The 17,805-nt window shown below is 32.5% G+C and overlaps 1 protein-coding gene across 1 annotated transcript in view; it reads right to left on the reverse strand.

The window, feature by feature from the left end:
• LOC117239738 (division abnormally delayed protein) overlaps nucleotides 1-17,805 on the reverse strand; it is a 242,725-nt gene that overhangs the window by 218,452 nt on the left and 6,468 nt on the right. Inside the window, exon 2 of the mRNA XM_033505559.1 lies at nucleotides 7,411-7,551. Within this exon, the coding sequence (XP_033361450.1) occupies nucleotides 7,411-7,551 (141 nt within the window). The remainder of the gene's footprint in view (nucleotides 1-7,410; nucleotides 7,552-17,805) is intronic.

The following is a 17,805-nucleotide window of genomic DNA, read 5'->3' on the forward strand; positions in this document are numbered from 1 at the left end:
TTAAGGGTGCACCTTGCAAGATTATTAGCGAGCAGAGTGAGATAAACACGCTTTATCTATACGACTATTGTAGATATTTGTACAAGTGAAATGGAAATGGAATTAATTATTACTATTTAGTTGTAACATTAATTTCTTACAGAGCATTGCTGAAGAAAATTATGAATATGTTTCAGACTTTAGACCGTCGATAACAGGGTTGCATAAGAAAGAAGTAACACAGAGAGCGGAGAGACAGGGCTATCTGGTTTAAAAGAATAAATAAATAAATAAAATTTTCAAATACTGAATAAAAGAAGAGGAATTATTACCCAATAACAAGACTACAATATTTAGAATCCTTGTACTGCTTTGTCGTGTGAGTTACCTTCTAATGTAGATATCTCGTCTGTGGATACAATGGGTTTAACAAGAAACCGATTTTAACAGAAAATCAAGATCATCTTGTATCAACGGTAGACAGTCTGATGTTCAATTTAACAATACATACGTTTTGCATCACAATGTACTTCGTATTACGCGCACAGCAGACAAACGCGATACAAATTAACTGCCACGGCATCCATTAAATATGCCCAAAACCAAACGAGCCGATCTCCGCTGCTCGATAGTCTTAATCCCAAATACTCGTTAAAATTTCGTTGAAAATGCGAGGGGATCGAATGCAACTGACGTGTACAAGCCGTAAATAGTCCGGAATGGAAACATTAATGTAATTCGATCTCGAGATAATTTTCCATATAGCCGGGCAAGACTCCATTGTTCGGCATTGTCCGCGCGAAACGTGTCTCACGCGTGTCGAGGCTCATGAATGCACCAGCAACAATAATAGCAACGCTCTCCTGCTGGGTAGAACTGCGAGTGCACTTAGAATCGCAGCGGTCGTACTTGTTGATGTTTTAACAACCCCACGTGCGAAAACGGAATGTAGAAGGCAACACTTTTAACCCCACTGATACCATCGACATTCTGCCTTTTAAAGGAATACATACCTGGAACGTGGGGTTCGCTCGATTTGCTCCAAGTCCGGATCGTTTTGCGGTTCGACCGCGACTTGCCAGCTAATTGCCCGTGTAATCGTATTGTTTGCGGTAGAAATATTAGTTACAGAAATGGATCGACTCGTTTTGAATCGATGTCATGGACCGTGTTCCGAGCTGAGATCGCTGCATCGAACCGTAAAGCGAAGGCAAGAATCAATCGAGTCTTTTAAAAGCCCGTTACCGATCGATTCCTCTTTCTGTAAATTTCTCAATTTTGTTACCAAGCTGCACGATTAACGTTCAATTTCGAAACAACAAACGATTTATTTCCATAAATTCGTTCATCGCAATGGTATGATATACCTAAATAGTAGCGAACTCTTCGTCCTCGGCAACTCTCTTAAAACACTAACATTCTCAAGTCTTAACAGGTCAAGATCATGTTGAGGCAACCGTGAGTTTCATAGCAATCGAGGTAAAGAAGGTACACAACGTTCTCAACTTTCATATCAACAGCGTTAATCCTCACTAAAAAGGTAACTCCGATCCGGTAGGTAGCTCAAAGGCAGTTATCGGCGACAAACGAGGACAAATGAAGACATTGTTAGAGAGCGTGTCCCGATACGAAACTCGCACCTTGCAAAGAAATAAATTTCTCGGCGTATTGTCGACGCGTAGCTAATCTCATTACGGCAAACAGAGTTACGGTACAGCTCGACAAAAGACACCCATACCCGCATGAACATTAGAATTGAATACGGCTAAAGTCTAGCCGCTTCTCTAGAGTTTTGTTAATTGAATAACACCTAGCGAGGCATCAACGCGTCCGTGATGCATCCACGATGCATCCGCTTTGCAACGGAGAAGTATGGCCGCAGGGTGAAACAACCTTCTCGCGATAATTACTACTAGCACATTGCGTGGCCGAATGGGCTGGCCAGTCTCAAATTCGTGGCCCGGAGGTTTCGTGCAAGCTGTACTTTCCATAAAGGGAGGAAGAGAGAAAGAGAGAGAGAGGAGGAGGAGGAGGAGGAGGAGGAGGAGGAGGAGGAGAGAGCACCGAACAGCATAGCAAGTTGCAATGCACGCACAACCTTATACGGATGCGAGAAAGCGAGCTCTGCCTCTCCCTCTTTCCCCTCCCGCCTCAGCTGTTAACCCTCCTGATCCGGACCGTGGAACCCGGTCCTGGACATCAAACAGGACCAGATATGCTGTGTTGCGGCGCCAAACTGGTGTATGTGCGACTACGCTCCACTCTCTGGACCAGGTGCAATCGACAGGTCGCTGCCGTTGCAACCGCAGGATAACGTTCGTTTATCGATCGTCGTGGGATCGGAAACGAATACGGCTGTTCAAAATCTTCTCGAGATCGTTGCCCATCTCGCGTTACAACGTGTCTAATTTCGAAAATCTTTTGGCTCGCGACATTGCATTTTTATGTTTTCTCTGTTTTATTTCTTTTCTTTCCTTTTCTATGGAATGTTAATCTTTTCTTTACGTGGGTATACGTATACCATATACATATAGACGTTCTTAAATTATTGCCAATATACAAGATATAATTTAAATGAAACTCTTTACTCTAACTTTTGCCTTTGATCTTATTATAAATATTTTATTGCCTGTTTATGTAACACAGTGATATTATATAAATTAATATAATAGTAAATAATATTAGGTAAAATATATTAATATGAAGTAAATAATATTTTTCAAATATACGAAATGATACGAAGATATCGATGTATAACATTATATAACGTGTTATAATACGCTACATCGTAAATTGCATTGATAGTAGAGTAAAACGTGCATATTTATAATTAGAGAAAGAATTTTGAAAGTTTTTAAATTAACCGTGTTCTAGGTTTGTTTCACAAAGAAATGACTACCACCCTTGCAGTGTCTTTTTACACAAAACTAAGATTCATACATATAAATAAAATCTAAATCAATATTATATTTCTCGTCAATAATCGTTCTGAACACTAACGATATGAAAGACCTGCAATTTTATAACTTATCATTTCGTATAAAAAAGGTAGATAATATATCTTGTTAATGCGTTTTACTCTTGAAAACGTAAAAACGCACGTCTTTACGCTTACACTAGCCATAGATACTTGCAATGGCTAAATCCTCTTAAGCCCAACGAACTGTAACAAAAGCATTACAGAACAATAAAGGAATCCGAAGTCAAAGAGACAATGGCGAACGAAGTTACTAAATAGATCGTCTTCGCTCCGCAAAGCTTTTCTATTCTTACGATGGAACGTCAAGAGAGAGAACCTACGCAAGAACTTCGCCAGGATTAGAAACCGACTATTTTCAGTTTATTTCTCATACTTCGCTTCCTATTCTTTTTCCTTCCACCTTTCTCTATTTTCTCCGCTTTTGGTTACTATTATTTTCCAAGTTACTAATATTTATTTTCTTACTCGTGGCATTCATAAACGATTTAAACTAGCAATTTAATTTCGAAATATCTTGAAAGATATCAAAACTAAAAGATAAATAATATATTTAGATCGAAACTTAATAAATGATTCTCAATTATCGTTTGGATAATTAAGCTTTCAACGTTTGGACAGAAAAGTCTCGGATTATCAAGTTAAAGGTAACAGGCTGGAATATCATAATGATCAATTCTAACGTAACAATGTTTCCGATATGTCAAATTTTGATGTAATATTTATTTCCTAAGGAACAGAAAATTTTGTATAAATAAATCATTTTTCACTGAAACTGTTGTTCAAATAATATAAGGTTGCATGTAAAATTCATGAATTAAGCAATTTTAAAGTGATCTACCGGTCCTTTACTCAAAAATTGCCAAATTAATAATTTCGATAGGCAGTTTCATCGAAAAATGAATAAGCTAAAACGAATATATTATGAAACATAGAATCACAAAAGCTTCGATAAATCATATTTGTGCCAGTGACAATGAAAGCCACCTGAGTCATATATTTTTCGTTTCGAGATATTTAAAGTTTCGCGAATTCTGAATTCTGTTAACGACGTAACAACCGACTCAGTGCAACGGTATCATCAATTGTTACTGCTTTGCAAAGATATTTTCAGATTGTTACAGCGTTAATAAACGTAACTCAAAATGAATGATAAATTTATTTTTTTAAGATCTTCGATTTAGGTCACTTTCATAATCACCGACACACTTATACAAATCATTACGCGCGTATATGTTACATCTAACAAACTTGATAAGCGCGCAAATTTAAAAAATTGAAACGCATGACGCGAGACATTTTTATAAAAACTTTGCGAAACGATATTGTTTAGCATGTATTCAATATGCGATCACATACAGGGTTTCTTATACTTCTGACGAGAATTCTCAGCTTTCTCCCCGCATCGGTATCGAATCGGGGAACTTCGCGGAAGACAATAGCCAAGTTTCGAGAGTTCGGCATTGCTCGCGTTTCTTATTCCAACGATCGCGTAGTTTTAGCTACGCTATTTCCCAGTTCCTGCTTACGAATTTAAATTTACCTCGACCACGCGTTTACAGAGACCATTCCGTGAAATTCAGCCGGAGACCCGTACCATTTTTACGTCATATCGCAAAGCGAATCGAGCAGCGAAGGAAAAAAGTCACCGGCAGAGGAATAGAGGGGTGAAAATGGAAAAGAGTAACGAAAAGGGACCGAACGAGGGTGTGGAACGCGTAGAAAGAGACGAGGGAAAGTAAAAAAATTTCGAAAGCTGCAACGCGAGCTGAACGTGTCTAGAAAGAAGACAGAATAGACGAGGGGAAGCTGAAGGGCACGCGCCAGGAAGAGAAACTGAAAGAAAAGCTAGGAAAACCACCACCACCACAACCACAACCGCTACCGGCATCGGCGGTACATCTATAGAGTATTGCTATCGAGAGCTCGATTCATATTTAGTCGCGCTCGTTCGTTTCCCGCCAAGACTTTTTCAAGCGGTTACGATTTTTGCTTTTCCAGAAATTTTCCAACGATGCTGCTGGTAGGCATACTTTAACAAATGCACAATTTAAGAAGAAGGAAATATTCGGGATTTACTAAAACTCGATGGATCATGAGCCTTTACAGTTGAAAGACATTTTAGTATCTCGTTCCACCAATCCTTAATAATTAAAAATTAGATTCGTGAGAAACGAATTTATTTTACTGTCACTAAGAAATAAATATATCGATATACATTTATATTTTATGTCTTAAATATCTTTTGAAATAGTTGAACGATTACCTTTTTTTTTTATTCGCACTCCAAACTCTAATTGAACAATCGGTGCATTTTTTCTGGAGTGAAACATCCCATGAATTTTTTATTGAAAGATATCAAAGTAATCATCACATGGTCTAGATCGTTGTCATCATATCATTTTGTATATTTCATATATATATTTGAGTATGTATTTCTTTTTAAATGCGACGCCTATAAAGTTTACGCGAATTGATCGTGTTAGAATATTTTCTAAAAGAAAGAAAATATTTTTGAATATAAAGTAAAGTGGACAAATTCATAAAACTCATATGCTGACTACGGATAAATATGTACGGATAGGTACAACAATATGCAAGGGTAAGCATACGTGTAAAGATAATGTAAAACATCAAACATAAGATATATTTCATAACATTTCGAAGATAAAACATACTTTTATTCAAGTTTCGCTTCTTTGTCCGTATCAAACATAAAGTATAAATGTCCTTGCCCTATTCACATGACACAAAAAGAACTGTGCCAAGAAAATTGTCGTTTCGAGCACAAAGGATTAAAATTCTTCCGTTTTACTCTGTGATAAAAATTTTTCGAATTTTACGACGCGAACGTTTAATTAAGATATTATGAATCGACGATGGACAATTATCTACATATTATAAAGTGAAGTATCAGATAATTTATTTAAACATAGGTAAATTACTTTTCTACAGTTTCGTCCATAGAGAGCTCTATAATTTTTAACTGTGACAACAATATGCTCTTTATTTTAAGATATCATTCTGTAAATATTAAGTTTGAATTTAAAAATTTCGCATAGCTTTTCCTTCAGTCCTTTAATAATAATAATAAAATAAGTCCCAAATTTTTATCTTTAAGATGAATTTTCTCCGTCTTCGTTTTTCTTCCAACATGAATATATAACACAATATCTAATATTATGTATCTGCTACTAAATGGACACATTTACGGTAGCAATGAAATTGATTAATTTACACAGGAATAAGATTCACAGTACGTCCGATCACAAATATGGTGATAACAAAGGGAAGAAGAATTCCTAGCAAACAACTTGAAAGAAGAATATTCCGACGAGGATGAATTTAGTAAATCACCAACTACGGTACTTATCCAAAGTCGTGGAGAAATGCTAGATCTAGATGGAAAACAAGAAGAAGCAATGGAGAAAGATAAGATGATAGAAGCGGTGAAGGGGATAAAGGAAGATAGACAGAGAAAGTGCGAGATAGGAGCGAGCAAGGGAGAGAAGAAGAAAGAGAATGTGCGCACGTTCCAGTTGGCACGTAAAAATAGTTACCTCGGTTTGGTTTTGCCAATTTAAGAAACTGTTTCGCTCAATCCCATTTCTGGAACTTTCAGCAAGGCTACAAAATGCCCCATTCGAACGAACTGTCGTTACTATGCTGTTTCTCTCCTTCCCACCCAATCAACAAAGAGAAGACAGATAGATCAACCTCGTGGTTATGGCAATCGCTCACTGCTGTCTGTTAATTTCACCTCACGAGAAACCTACTTGTTATCTTATGCCATTATTGCAATAGAAATTGTATATCGCTACAAGACAATGAGGGAACCAGGTTCGTGCATAATTCGAAAAAAAAAAACAAATTTTGGAGATGAGAAATATATCGCTATCAGGTGTAATAATTAAATTAAATATTATTCGCACATATAACAGTTACTTGTTCGGGTAAAGCACCTAACATTGTCAATGGCGAATTTAATGCATCGATAAGAAAATAATAAAAATAAAGAAAAATTGATAATGATGTTAATGATTTGTAACAGTATCTCAAATTTCCTCTTGAGATATTTTGGCTATCAGATTAAAAGATAAAGGCATACTCTGGTACATAATTAGCTACGTTATGAAACAAAACCAATTAAAAATTATAATTGTTAATTCTAAAATATATACAATATTGCTTTGACAAAATACGTTTCCAATGTTTATAACGATGTCTCGTTTTTTTATCTTGGACTACTTTAGATATTAGACTCAAGAGTATATATAACAAATTAGATCCTTAAATAGTAATATATTGTAGCTGGTTTACGTCCTTTCGTTTTGAAACATATTCCATTAGAAGATATTTTTTACAAAAAATATAACGAAAGAATATTTCCATTTTTTACTCGCTTGTTGAAAGGTTTTAATTACTCCACTTATAGTAGAATATGTTGGACTTACCCCTTAGTGCATCCGCCGTTATTGCCAGAAGACCTTGCAAACTTCTGCTGTGGTGATGGATCAAGTCATGAAAATCTGCCCTGGCTTGATGTCTTAACTGTTCCTCAGTCTCCCGGTTGCAGCACATGCCATCACAAGTTGCTGAAATAAAATTTGATGTTTAAGTTTATACCCAAAGTTCTTGAATACTTCGTCCAAGATACATATACATATAGGTAAGTTATATAATTACAAAATTTTCTAAATTATTTTATTAATAACAAATATTCTAGTAGTATTATTATGTTCTTACTTATGCAACGACTAACTTACATGGTAATTGAAATAGCAAGATTAAGCGTTATTTCTTTGCTGAAAATAATTATTAAAATTATTTTTTCTTGTAATAAACAATACCAAAATATGATTCAATTTAATGTTATTTACGCGTTATGGTTTTATAGTACATTGTAGCTCCTATTAAAGCTATATTTAATTTCTATTATCAAAAATTTCAACAATTTTTTAAACTATTCTTATTCTACCTTTCTGAAGGTATAGCATTAATTATGTGATTGTCATAGAGTAAGATGAGTGGAAAAGTGTGTATGTCGGGGCTGAGAATGTGCGACAGAGATACATGAAGTTTGCATATGGTAATTAAGAAAAAATTGTAAACCAAGTCCAATAAGTAATATATATGTATATATTCTACTCCTTTACATAATAGAAAGCCTCTTCTGAAAATATTATATCAAGAATGTTAATTTACATTAATTTCTTGAAAGTATTGTTTTGTAGAATATTGCACGGATACATTTATTGACAATAACTTTCTCAAAAAAACGATATGTAGGATAAGTCACTGTTTGTAAAATTTTACAAACATTAATTTGGAAAATTTAGAAAAATAAAAAGTAATTTTTATCGTCTAATTTAAAAATTTTATAATGATTTGCAAAAATGATTTTAATTTCGAACTTTTCTAACTTAAAAAAAATGCATCTTTTTAAACATCTTTTTAAAAGCAGTGCATAAATTACGCATGTATTAAAAAAATAAAAAACTACAAGCTTGTAAAATAATGTGTGTGCAGGTATATTATAAATTACAATCAAATGAGTATGAAAGAAGAAACAGACGCTTGTTTACAAATGAAAGAACAAATTAAGAATGTTTTCGTCGCGCCTTATCTTTTCTTATAATGATCAAGATTATCTTCGTATTGCTTTTTTTCACTTCATTAGCAAACCAAAGTTTTTATCTACTTTCATTAATCATACCAAAATGTGTTACTATCTAATGTTAAAAAATTTGTATCTTGTACTACAAATTAAATAATCTAATATTTAGAAAAAATATCCTGTTTCCAACTGTTAACAATTCATATTAATAAATTTAAGAAAACTTAGATTGGCCATGACTATCTGCTTTTATTAACGATGAAATAAAAAGATCAGAATTGCACTTTTAAATATATAAATACGTAGTAAATATGTTTACAAATTTTACAATAGTAAAAATTATAAAATATATTCTATTTAGTTAAATCTAAGTAATATTTTGAGAATTTTTATTTACTTCACATATGGAAATATATTCTATTTCTAATATGGAAATTGTAAAAATAAAATATGATTTAATATTTGATAATATTTATGGTAATATCTAAAATAACACAGAACAAAAATTATAAGCAATATTGAAACATTAAAAAATTAGAAATTATGAATTGTACCTTCAAAAAATATGCTTCCCCTACAATATAATATTCTATTTTTGCGTGCAAATTACAACATTACAAACAAGTACAATGTATACGTATTAGTCAAAGTGTCGATGACGAAAGCCGTTGTAAGAACGAAATAAGTATAGGGAACAAATGTTTAAGTTCGGTATACGGTCGTCTTCGAAACACATAGTAATTCTCACTGGGGAATTATTCAGGAAGTCACGGTAATGATAATACATTTCAAAAGAAAAGTGTGTAGCAAATAGCAATTTACCTCGTGGCAAATAGTACCTACACCAGCTTATACGCCAATTTAAAAGAGATCGAAGCACCATTAAAGCTTAACAAACGACGCGTCATCGAGGTAAATAGAGTTCGCTGCTTTATGGAGCACGTAGTAGACAGGATTGGTCGTTGAACGTTTCAACGTTAATCGATCGAGCAAAGGTGAAAAACGATTTCAATAATCGTTCGACGGTTCTTTCTACAGCCCAATTTACCGTGACACGAAAACGCGAAGTGGACGTCTTGCATCCCGTGGCGTCTTCTCGTGCAATTACAGCACCACGACGATTGCTCGATAAAATACGATAGACTTGCATCTACGTCGCAAGGGTCGTGAACGGACAAATAGAACGAGGCTAACGGGATCCTCAAGAGATCCTGGCTCGTTCGAATAGGTCCTTCTGGCCTCATTCTACTTTTCACATCATCCTACCCGCCACCAATTGTTCGTCCTTACTGCAAACCTACATACGTGCGCCCCATTTTACCCAACGTGCGCCAACGTCCATGCATATAATTCCATCCCTCATGGTCATTGCGTGAAAGTTTTTACACGATCACGTGGTGTGCCTTAAAACGAAGCGAAATATCAAGAGAAACGTTTAAAGCTGCATAAAATAAAATAGCTTTAGGAGTGTGTGTCAATTTTCTATAATTTTAAATTTAAAACAATACGTTTATAAAGATTGTTTGGCGTTTGAAATACTTTCGGAATTTTGTATTGTTTACAACAGAAAAATGCATTCTTTATTCATCGTTTGAAATATCAAATCAATGTTTAAGTTAATACTCGAATGTCCTTGTACTTATTGAGATTATCACTTGTTTGTGATCAGTTGGTTTTAGGTTTTAGCTCTAATATTGTTTATAAATAAATTATTACAGTCTTATTAAACATCGCAACGAACAATGAACGGGATATTTTTTTAAACTTACACAAATTAGAAGTAATGCAAGTATGAAAAGTAGGAATTCCAGACGCGTTTCGGATGCTTGGTGACTTTGGAACAGAACGAAAGATTCTAAGAATATTAATCGAGAAAGACGTACAGTGTGTCTGTACCACGATTTGAAAATATATCGCAAATAGAAACACGAATATCTATCTTCTACTGTCGTATCTTAGAATATAACATTTTATAATTGGTCGAAGGTAATCTTATAACTGATAGTAAGTACATCAATCATTAATGTTTCTTTTTAAAGAGAATAGTACTATCATAATTATGATTTGATAAAGTGATGATTTATTGCTATCTTTTAACAAGAAATAACGTTCAATATAGGCTATTAAGGCAAAATTAAATACGTTGATAATTAAAAAAAGAAATTATCTCTTTCCTTTTGTATCATGTATAAGAATATTTTATAATCTTAAAGCAAAGTTGCAATATTATAAAAATAAATATTACACTTTACCAGTCTAAATGAATGATTTAAAATTCGGCTAAAACCTAGTTTTATAGTTAGGAGCTAAATATAAATAATTCTGAAAATAGTTAGATAACATATTTGATTTAGAAAACTTATGATCACATACACACAAAATAGGAAAGAATTTTGAAGTTAAAAAATTCGAAAAAATGTATAATAATCATTTTATGTGTACCTAATTGGACAAAATATCGCGTAACAGGAACTATAAAACCAAATTAGCTTTCATAATTGCTGTACACTCACAGAGTTAAAAAAATGAGTTATTGTTCAACTGTTAGTAAATTCGAGAATGACAGCGAATTTAATTTATTATGTATATAAAATAAATTACATTTTACTAACTTTATAAACAGTCTTATAATTAGAAACTGATTCCATAAAAAGGAATAAATTATAACAGAAATACAACGATGCAAAATTTAAATTTTAAATTTAGTTTAATATTCTGTAAAAACTTCTCTAAACATTATTTCTATATTTTCGACTATATTAAAACCATTTGAAGGAAATAACGAAAGTGAAACGTATTAAACACAAAATGCTTCCAAACAACAAACCAAAACGCTAATTGTCTCTTATCGTGTTCCCGATATAAAGTATATCGTATAAGAAAATTTTTCATAACGTCCTAAAATTGACATCTTTGATAAAATTGATAGAAAATTAAAAATACTAAAAATTTCATCAATTTACGTACTAAACAATTAGGTCCAATAATACATTATTAAATTTCGTATCATTTAGTAGTATCTTCGTGTGAGAAAAGTGAAATGCAGAACCTTACAAGAAAACGCTTCATTGGAAAGTAAGCATATGTGTAAATATTTTTTCTAGTCACTTTTAAGGACACTTAACGAATCAAAATTCTGCGACGTAATGTAGCAATATAACATGCATACACATTTTGTTACAACACTCACAAAGATGAGCATCAGACGATTCCTTCAATTTAATTTCATTTAGGACCACTTAAACGGTCACAGTGCAACAACCGCCAAAATACCAGAAGGCGACCGAGCACACCATTTGGGAAATTTAAAAGACTTAAATGTACGCTACAAATTACTTTTGCCAGCGATATTAGTCCAACCTTGAAACACTGCGTAGCTTAAAATCATTTCAGCGTCTTCGCTAATCTCTAGATACTTATTGTCCACATAAATAATAATAAAAACTCGGCCGAATATAAAAAGCACCAATCTTGTACAGTACGTTGAATCGCATATTTTGCTTCTACTATTATGCAATTTTTTACTTTTTATATTTCATATATATGGTTATTTGTGAAATTTAATGTTAATTTATTTATTTATTATATTTGTTATATTATAGTTATTTATTTGGGACTTTTACACTACGCGCAATATGATTTCATAGAATATTAAATAATTTAAAATATATCTAAGAAATCATAACTAGCAAAATACAATTTTCGAGCTAGACATTTCATACAATATCAGCGTTACTCTTCAATTTGCTATCCCACTATAAGTAAATATATGTATATTATACAGTTACATTAAAGAGGAAATAATGAAAAAAAAACGTGTGTTCATTATAGCTTTAATTATACAATTGATAAAAATTCATGCTAAAAGGGTACATTACATCCAGTATGCAATTTTAGCATGTAATTAGCATGACATTAAAAAAATTCAAATTAATGAAAGAATGCAGATCCCATTATACTTCGAGTAATTATCTTTAACGTGAACCATCTTCGTTTAATAGATATCGATCTAAAATTCCATTATAAAAGAACAATAGCGAAGTATTTATTTATAAAATCTTATCGAACTCGAAAACTACAATTGTTTGAAAATGACGGCTCTGAATATTAATAAATACTTTTTTAATACTCTTATAAATGATTTTGTTAGCAACATTGTATAAGATAATACCTTATTAACTGCGTAAATTATTTTTGATTAAGTAGAACATTTATATAGAACAATTATGATACATTTGTAACAACGTCCAAACAAATATATAACGAATCTTGAATTATAAGGATAAATAATAAAAAATGTTTAAATCTTGTTTTCATTTTTAGATGGAATACTACACATAATTTAATTTTTAATTTCATCATAAATATCATAAATGGTGGTATAGAATTTTATACATCTATCTAAACACTCTTAATTACATATTAAGAAAAATCTTTCACAGCTGGATTAAAAACTTGCAACGAGTGAAACATAAGAATATTGCTTTGCGTCTTCCTTTCATACAATAAAATTTGCAACATTAGAATTAAAACATCTTCAAAACTAATGGGTTCTCTATATAAATAAATTCCCTTTTTGTAAAGCAATACCGTAGATTAACTACTTGCATCGTTATATTTTTTAATTGCGTTAAAAATAAAATAACTAAAAAATATATGATACCATTAAAAAAAATAAATTTAACATTCATATGCCCTTTCTGCATCTACCTACAAACCAGGTAATTATATTAAATTACATTCTCCTTGAAACAGAACAAGTCTCATTTGAAACATTTTTCGAATAACGAACATTCAGAAGATAATTTCAGATTAAATTTGAAGCATTCATAGAGTAAAATTGATCATTCTCTGTATTTTACTATTCATTATATGTACATACTCCTACATATATCTACTTTTTAAATATTGCTACTTGTATTAACATCCGAAATCTTTCCATCAACATAAAAGTTCCTTTTCGGTCTAATTCCTAATTCATAAAACAAGGAATCTAAAAATGAGGAATTTTTCAGGTAACAAAATAATTGTACATATAAGATTTGATAGTTACAAATTTATTTTATTATTGCACATCGTCTTCGCAAAACCAATTTAATTGCGTCAGAATATTCTACTACAGGTAATTGCGACGATTATAAAGCATAAAGCCACTGCAGTTCGAATTATTCGTAATTTTGTAATTAAATTAAATCTCGTAAAAGATAAACAAATGCCGCATACTTGACAATGACTTCCAAAACTGTTGCAACATCCTTTGAAATTGAACAACTTTTTTAAGATTGATCAAAACGACTTGCGTTTTTCTGAGAAATTAGGAGAATTAATTTACTAGATGGCGTAGAAAGAAATTGGAATCGCCAAGAAAAAAGGTAAAGGTCGTATTTTTTAACCTTTTTACCTGGGCCTGTAACAAAAACTTAAACAACACATTTTGAACATATATATCGGTTATATATGCTAAACGTTTTATTGAAATTGATTAACGTTGCCATGAGCTGTAAACGATTAAAAATGACGAGAATCACAGTTTTCACGATTTCCTGACCAAAATCTACATCTTTCAACACCTGTCGCTTGTTTCCGCATCAACCGATTTCAACAAAATTTTCAACGCGTACATATCTAATATAAATGTTCAAAACATGTTGTTTAAATTTTCGTTACAGTCCAAGATAAATAAATTGAGAAATGCCATCTTTACTTTTTTCATCCCGACTAATTTCAATTTATTCAAACTTCTTTTTATACGTCATCTAGCGAACTAATCCTTCTAACTTGGCGAAAAAGTCCAAGTGATTTGGTCCAATATTAAGAAAGTTATTCAGTTTGAAAGGACGTTGCAACAATTTCGAAAGTCGCTGTATCTCTCGCAATCAGATTTAAAAACATTACTCACAGATTAAATTACATCCTATGGACATACACCGTAACGATGAGAAATAGATTCAAACATTTGAAAGAAACACGAAAAGCATTGAAAACGATGCAGCCAGCCCCATTATTCATCCCTGCTGACGAATCATTCGCGCGCAAACTGAAAACGATAAATTGGTGTGCGTGTGTTCGGAAGGTATAACCCGTCAAAAGAGTCAAACAATAGAAGGCGGACGATGAATCATGAAAAATCGTAACGGAAAACAGGAGAAGATTTTTTCTGCATACCTGTCTATTCTGTGTGGCGCTACCTAGATCGGTCAAGGTATTCCTAGTAGCGAATACAAAAGGACCGAAGCAGGAATGAAAAAGAGAAAGAAAAAAGGGAAGGACACCGGGACAGTGTCTCTCATGACAGGGAACTTTACGATTCCACGCCGGTTTTATGGAATGCTCTAAGACGGTATCGAAGAGAAAACGAAGACGTTCCGACTCTACGGACGGACAGGAGGGCTCAGTGTTTGCTTACCCAAAAATAACCCGGCTAGGGATAAACGGACGAACAACACGACAAATTATATTTTCCCGCAAGAATATCGATTTATCGATCGACTTTCCTACAGTTTTCGCAACAATTCCGATAACATGCTTGCTTTATTTCATTGTTACAATTACACGACCGATACCACACGACGCATTATATCGTATACAGGACATTTCTCGCAATACGATCAAGCCATAACTAGACCGCGGATTCTTCTGCATTTTTGGTAAATTTAAAGATGCAAAACTCTACAGAATCTACATAATATGTAAAAATATACAAAATACGGAAAGAATAATGTTCATTATAATATTAAACGAGGAAACCAACCTCTGCTTAAATTCCGTTGCTTCATTCGCGTTCATGGATATATGAATTTGCATAAATATCTGCGGTCTAGCCATAATGTTCAGATGGCAGAGGATAGACGAGGATATCGTTAAAAGTAAACGTTCTGAGTGCAAGGTAGTTTATATGTTTGTTTTGGGCCTTTCGAAGTTGTCAACGTTATCCTTATTCTCGTCATTTTGCAAAAATCATGGTAAATTTAAAAAAATAGCCAAGCTATCTCCTTTTCTCTATCTTTTTCACGGATTCTACCATTTATGAGAAAAGCGTTGAGGACTATCTATGCATACGTAATAGCGTAAACGGTGTGTAAAGAAAAGTACTCGATCTTATTACAAAATTGAACTATATATTCCATAACAAACTATTATTTTTTATATTAGTAATATAATGACTAAGTTATCTAAAACGAGGGATTTTTGAAGCAAATAATCTTTCAATTAACACGAATTATCCAAGTCTCATCATACATATATATATCACATATACACATACATATATCTTGTTCATTGTTTACAAAGAACAGCCCTTGCATACGAAAACACGTGAAAATAAAATAAACACTATCCGAGATTGGGTTGAATAATTCCTACAATTAATTTCAATGTGTTTTAACGCAGTTATCTTGTCAGTTGTCTTGTCATCGAATCAACGTTAATTATCAAACGGTTTTGTTCGGCTGAAGATTAAAATAAACCGCAATATCGTGAATATTGTTGTGCTTCTAAACATTTTTTCTTCTAGGTACTAACAAACATAATAATGAATTTCAGTAGTCTAAAAAGTCATTTGCCATAAATCCTGTTGTGCGCGCTGATAAATGCATATGAAAGAAAAACCAACAACAAGAAGATTAACACACCTAAAAGTAAAACTTTTAATACCTGCGTTTACTACTCATTTTTATTAATACTCAAATGTTCGTAATCGTTTCCCTAACGAGCAGTTCTTTTCATTACTAAATCGTATCGCCCGCAAAAGCATGAAAACCGCAAACTCGAAAAAAACGTAATAAAAATTTCTATTCATCGATACGAACACATTCCACGTAAACATTCTGTTCAAATATTTCCCCTCGTAAAAAATCTAAAGAATTTTTAATATTTATAAAAACGTTACTAGCAGCTCGTAAAAGTATTCTTCAAAACATGTTTCACAACCTAGCCATACATGTTAGCCGCCACCTCTTAATCGACACTCTTTAATTATTTGAAAATTATCTTTTAATTTATTACGCATAATGTTAGACCTAATGTTGCGTCCAGTGAAGAAAATAACATAGGTGTAACTAGTTTAAGCGGATCTTAATCAAACGATTTACCAAAAAGGAGAAACATGTCCGATTAATACCGATTCGATGCTAACCTGTTATAAGTACCAGTTTCACACGATATTGACTATGCAAGGTGTATCGTAATCATAATTGCTGGTATAACCAGGATAAGAGTAATTCGTTTTCGAACTTTGTTTTCGAGAATACATATAGATTTTACATATGTAATCCTTGGATCTTTTTATATATTTTGACCTTGCTATAAGCTATGTTTTTATTTTACATTTACTGTTTATTTATTTATTGCATTAGATATACTTCATATTAAAAAAAGGTCCATTTCATACGAAGAAAAATTTCATTAGTACGATAAGCAGAATTGCAGGTATATTCAACAAGACGAAAAAAATATTTTTGACAATTTTTAAAATAAGAAAGTTTACGTGCGAATGGTCTGTTTCAGTGCATTCTCTATTTCTGCAATAGAATAAACGCAAGCATATGAAATACCTACTAGCAAGATCATTATGTCAAGCAGTGTTGAACACATTTTATTTTCAATGAAAATAATAAATAAAGAATAAATAAATTTATGTGAAATTACCAAATATTTGATTACTTCAAGTAATAACAGAAAATAACGAATAACAAATCATTTTTTTCTTGATCACGTAACTTCCGTGCCAGATAAGTTTCCTCCAAAATTCTAACATGTAAGTCTACGCATACGTCCAGATATGTAAATACACTTCTTTTCATACTTCTTAACTTTTTTCGCGCTGCTTAATTCAATGAAATGTTTGAGTGACGTTTGAGTGCATTTCGTACCAATAGATATATATACACGTTTTTTCTACACGAAAAGAACAATTTTTCTTATCCTTGATCTTTTATCATTATGGGAAATGATCAAATATTCGACAAGTAAATTAGCTGGAAATAATTTACTTCTCAAATAAGATTTTGAAATTTAGTTACAATCAACTTTATTCTGAAAAATATTTATTTGTTACTTTATTTATCCTTTTTATTTATTACATTTACATCAAATAAGAAGTGGCTAATCCTGTCCCAGGTTTTACCACTGGTTACAGGACACGCTGGTATATGTACAGTATACATCAATCCTGTATCCTGTTAATGTCGTGAGGTCAAGAATCCTTGTACCTGTGCGACGAGTTCCATCTTGA

The sequence above is a fragment of the Bombus vosnesenskii genome, unplaced genomic scaffold (assembly GCF_011952255.1).
Source record: "Bombus vosnesenskii isolate JDL3184/JDL3185 unplaced genomic scaffold, Bvos_JDL3184-5_v1.1 scf7180000014105, whole genome shotgun sequence".
NCBI lineage: Eukaryota > Metazoa > Arthropoda > Insecta > Hymenoptera > Apidae > Bombus > Bombus vosnesenskii.